Source organism: Scomber japonicus, chromosome 21 (genome assembly GCF_027409825.1).
Source record: "Scomber japonicus isolate fScoJap1 chromosome 21, fScoJap1.pri, whole genome shotgun sequence".
In the NCBI taxonomy this organism is placed as follows: Eukaryota; Metazoa; Chordata; class Actinopteri; order Scombriformes; family Scombridae; genus Scomber; species Scomber japonicus.
In genome coordinates this window covers 1,402,750-1,407,749 of record NC_070598.1, presented here as the reverse complement: position 1 = coordinate 1,407,749, position 5,000 = coordinate 1,402,750, and the positions used below count along the sequence as shown (strand labels likewise).

General features: G+C 40.1%; 1 protein-coding gene across 1 annotated transcript in view; it reads right to left on the bottom strand.

Moving 5' to 3' along the window:
- tmeff1b (transmembrane protein with EGF-like and two follistatin-like domains 1b) overlaps positions 1–1,481 on the bottom strand; it is a 10,346-nt gene extending 8,865 nt beyond the window's left edge. The window contains exon 1 of the mRNA XM_053342132.1: positions 1,334–1,481. Coding sequence (XP_053198107.1) covers positions 1,334–1,481 — 148 coding nt within the window. The remainder of the gene's footprint in view (positions 1–1,333) is intronic.
- Between the last annotated feature and the right edge of the window lie 3,519 nt (positions 1,482–5,000).

Here is a 5,000-nt window from a genome sequence, read left to right as displayed (position 1 = left end):
GCCAGCCTCAGCTCCACCAAAGGAGCATTTTGGAGTGTGGGAGTCGCAGCAGAGCCGTGATTGATTCCCAGTTAAGACACTCTGGTAAGAAATGCTTTACATTATGGGCTTAAAACTGCCTTCAAATGGAAAATAACAGGATTTTAAACATGACATTCAAAACGCCATTAATCGTGATTAACTATGGAAACTCTGCGATTAATCTCGATTAAAAAAATTAATCGTTTGACAGCCCTAGTTATTATATTTGATATGCTGCTCAGACAGACGATGATGATCTCAGAATTATAACAGACACTACTTCCTGTTTTACTCTTACATCAAGCACTGCTAATGTTTGCACCTTTATTTCTCTTATAGATTATCAATGTTTTATTTATTTAACATGTTTTTAATAGTGTTAAATGTTCTTATAGCTCAGAGAGTGTTTCTAAATGTCATTATAATATTAATAAAACTACTAAACTAACATTTTATACATGAAATGATTCACTGAGAGACTGATAGTTGTTCCAAAGCTTCAAAATATCTTTAAAAGTATGTGTTTTTAATAGTTTTTTAACAATAAAAATATAGGAATAAGATTTATCAGACTCTCTCTCACTCACACACACACACACACACACACACACACACACACACACACACAGTATTCCTTAGTTAACAAGAAGAAACTGAACATTAACAGACGTCTGCTTTAAGTTTCTGAGTGAACAAAGCTCCAGTCTGATGTATACATGAACATATAGGTTACACACACACACACACACACACACACACACACACACACACACACACACACACACACACAGGGTACCCCCTCATTTAGCCTAGCCTCGCCCTGTTTCCTCCACCCTGTAATTAACCCCAAAATAGAGCCCAGTTAAAGTGAGGAGTGGTCACCACACACACACACACACACACACACACACACACACACACACACACACACACCACCTCAACATGGCCGCCTGACCTCCGGGGTTTGTGTTGCCATGACGACCGGCTGATGATAAACTGAGGTGGAGGTGTGTGTGGATGCTGCTCAGTGTTATCTGCTGCTACTGCTGCGGTTGTCATGACAACAGAAACACACTCACAGACACACACATAATGAAGTGTTGATGAAAAACAGCTGGGGTCACGTGACCACACAACAGAAGGAGGGGGGTGAAGAGAGGGGGGGTCATATCCTAACTGTGACCTCTGACCTCCACATGTTCAAAGCTTCCACATCACAAAGAAGAGTTATAGTTATAATTAAACTCCCGCCACCTGTGAGGCTGTGACGTGTACAGGTGTGAGGGGGAGAAGAGGGGGGGGGGGTGCTCACCTGGGGGGCAGTCGGCGGCCTTCCCGGGGCCGCAGTCCACACTGCTGGCTCCGCTGCGGGGGAAGGAGCTCCGGACGGCGGGCAGAGCCAGCAGCAGCAGCAGGCAGCAGCACCAGGAGCACCGGGAGAACCGGCACACCGGAGCCATGATGGAGGGAAAGGTGACAGACAGACTCTTTAAAAAAGGGATAAATGGAGGCTCAGAGGGAGAGATAAAGAGGTGATAGGAACAGATAGATCAGGAGAGGCAGATGAATAAAAGGAGGAGGAGGAGAGAAAGAAAAACAGGAATGAAAGGAGTCTTTTTCTGTTTTTCGGAGTCCTCCCTTCAGCACAAAAACACGCCGCAGAATAAAAAGCAGAAACTGTGAATCCTCCTCAGAGCGTCCTGCTGTCCATGTGTGTCTCCGCCTGAAGCTTCATGTTCCCTCTCTCCCAAAAAAAAAATGCACCAAAAAACTGAAAACGGCGAGAAAAAACCAAAACAACCCCCCCCCAAAAAAACAGAGCTGCAAAATGAAGCCCGGGATAACAAAGCCAAGCAGGGCCTGGGGCTTCTCTCAGCGACCCCCACACCTCCACCACCACCACCACCAGCCTGCTCACCGCCCGGACTGCAGCCCCCAGCCCCGCTGCCTCGCACTCAACCCGGCGGGGAGAACCATGGAACGCCGCGGAGAAGACAAAAGATCCAGAGGAAGGTTCCGGAGGTCCAGCAGCATCCAGGCCGAACAGAGCGAGGGATCGCCGGGGAGGATGCGCGGATGCGGTCGGTCGCTCGGTCGGACCGGGACTTTTTTTTTTTTTTTTTTTTTTTGTCCTCCTGTTCCTCCTCCACTGAATCACATCAACAAAGGCCCGGATCACGTGACCTGCAGGAGACCCCTCCCACACATCCTGCTCATTATTCTCCCTGTATAATTAAACCTCTTCTAAAGTCACTAATTAACTAATAATACTAAACATCCGGAGACATTTAAAATACAATGAAATCATTAAACTGAGAATAAAGATCAGAGATAAATAAGTGTTGGTAAAATAAATAAATCAGTTAAACTAGATTTAAAAGCAGCATCAGGTTTGTTAAAATGTACATTTAGTATTTTGTTGGTTTTATATCATTTAAATGACATTTGCACCATTTTTTACCAAAAGTCAGACTGAATGCTCCTGAAAATATCAAATGGTGTAACCTCAAAAGAATGATAAATATTAAATCTTTTATCACCTACAGTGTATTTAAGTGGACTTATACTAATAATGACTTCATTTAAAAACGTAATCTTAAATAATTGTGTCGATACTGAGCAAAATAAATCCTAAAAACTAAAAAAATGTTCTAAATAAGTTTTGATAAATGATGTAAAATGTAGTAAAACATTTATATATACATAAACATAGTGGATTATATTTATTCCACGTTTTTTTTCTGTATATAATCAGATTTGTATGAAAAAATACTGGTTACACCAATTGACACTGGGTTGCATCACATGGTGTAACCACAATAATGTAAATGTTTCCTGGTCTCCATGGTAACCAGATGAAATGTAATATTTAGAACAATAGTGTTCCATTAGCTTTATTTAATATAAAAGTTATAATGTAAGATCATGCGACACTAGTTGGTATGGTGTTAGGTAGGAAGGAAGGAAGGAAGGAAGGAAGGAAGGAAGGAAGGAAGGATGTAAGATCATGCCAAACTAGTTGATATGGTGTTAGGTAGGAAGGAAGGAAGGAAGGAAGGATGTAAGATCATGCCAAACTAGTTGATATGGTGTTAGGTAGGAAGGAAGGAAGGAAGGAAGGAAGGAAGGAAGGAAGGAAGATCATGCCAAACTAGTTGATATGGTGTTAGGTAGGAAGGAAGGAAGGAAGGAAGGAAGGATGTAAGATCATGCCAAACTAGTTGATATGGTGTTAGGTAGGAAGGAAGGAAGGAAGGAAGGAAGGAAGGAAGGAAGGAAGGATGTAAGATCATGCCAAACTAGTTGATATGGTGTTAGGTAGGAAGGAAGGAAGGAATGGAGGAAGGAAGGAAGGATGTAAGATCATGCCAAACTAGTTGATATGGTGTTAGGAAGGAAGGAAGGAAGGAAGGAAGGAAGGAAGGAAGGAAGGAAGGAAGGAAGGAAGGTGTTTTATTGACTATTTACTGTTTTTAAGCAACGTTCAATTATTTGGTACAAAGTTTTTATGGTTACACCACTTAGACATTTTTACCATAATCCTCTAATATATTCTCTCTAAATGGATTAAAAGCAGAAGTTTGATGATCAGTCGCTGCTGCACTTTATTTTGAAACTTTTACTTTTACTGTTTTTATTGCTATTTTTGTTCTTGTACCATCTTATATTCCTTTAACGTTTTTATTTCTTTCCTCTTTATTTTCTGTTTAATGTGAACCACTCTGTGTCATTTATTCTGCTGTAAAACATTTTGAGCTGCTTTACAAATAAAGTAGTTTTTTTTTTAAGTTAAATTATTGACTTGCAGAAAATTGAGATAAAAATCCCAAATTCTGAAACAAATTTTTTTTTTTTTTTTAATTTCTTTTATTTAGAGACTGAAACCTGATGTAATATGTTGTTTGTCTTATAGCCAGCAGGGGGCGCTGACTGTCTGCAGAAGAGAAGAAGCAACTGCACTACTGCAGTACTTTTACTATAATACTGCATACTACACCACTATAATACTGCAGTACTTTTACTGTAATACTGCATACTACATCACTATAATACTGCAGTACTTTTACTATAATACTGCATACTACACCACTATAATACTGCAGTACTTTTACTGTAATACTGCATACTACATCACTATAATACTGCAGTACTTTTACTGTAATACTGCATACTACATCACTATAATACTGCAGTACTTTTACTGTAATACTGCATACTACATCACTATAATACTGCAGTACTTTTACTGTAATACTGCATACTACATCACTATAATACTGCAGTACTTTTACTGTAATACTGCAAGTACCTCTAACAAGTACCTATAACTAGAGGTACTAGTACTTTACTGTAGTACAGTTTGAGGTACGAGTACTTTACTGTAGTACAGTTAGAGGTACTAGTACTTTTTTTCCCCTTCCTTCTTCTTCCCTTCCATCTTCCTACCTCCCTCCTTTCCTTTCCTTTCCTTTCCTTTCCTTTCCTTTCCTTCCTTCCTTCCTTCTTCTTTCCTTTCCTTCCTTCCTTCCTTCCTTCCTTCCTTCCCATCCTTCCTACGTCCCTTCCTTCCTTCCTTGACTCGAGGACAACAGGAGGGTTAAAGGACAATTATAATAATACAACTTTTAGGTTTAAAAAAAAAAGTGTAATTAAATGTAATGAATTATTTTTCATTGAGACATAAATGTCAACGACACATTAAAATCAAACCACAGTACAATACACAAAGTGAAGAGGTTTGAGGTGTTTCAGTTTTGTCCAGCAGGGGGCAGCACACACCTGCAGGACTAACAGAGGACAGCCTTTAGTTTCATGAGGAGGTCTTTGTGTGTGTGTGTGTGTGTGTGTGTGTTATAACTGGAGTAATTGACGTATTCATGCTTTTACTACAACCTGAGGAGAGTGTAGTAATATACAGAATAAGCGATTCAGAGTTCATTCATCGATCCTTCGTGAGGTCACACGATTGGGATTCAGTA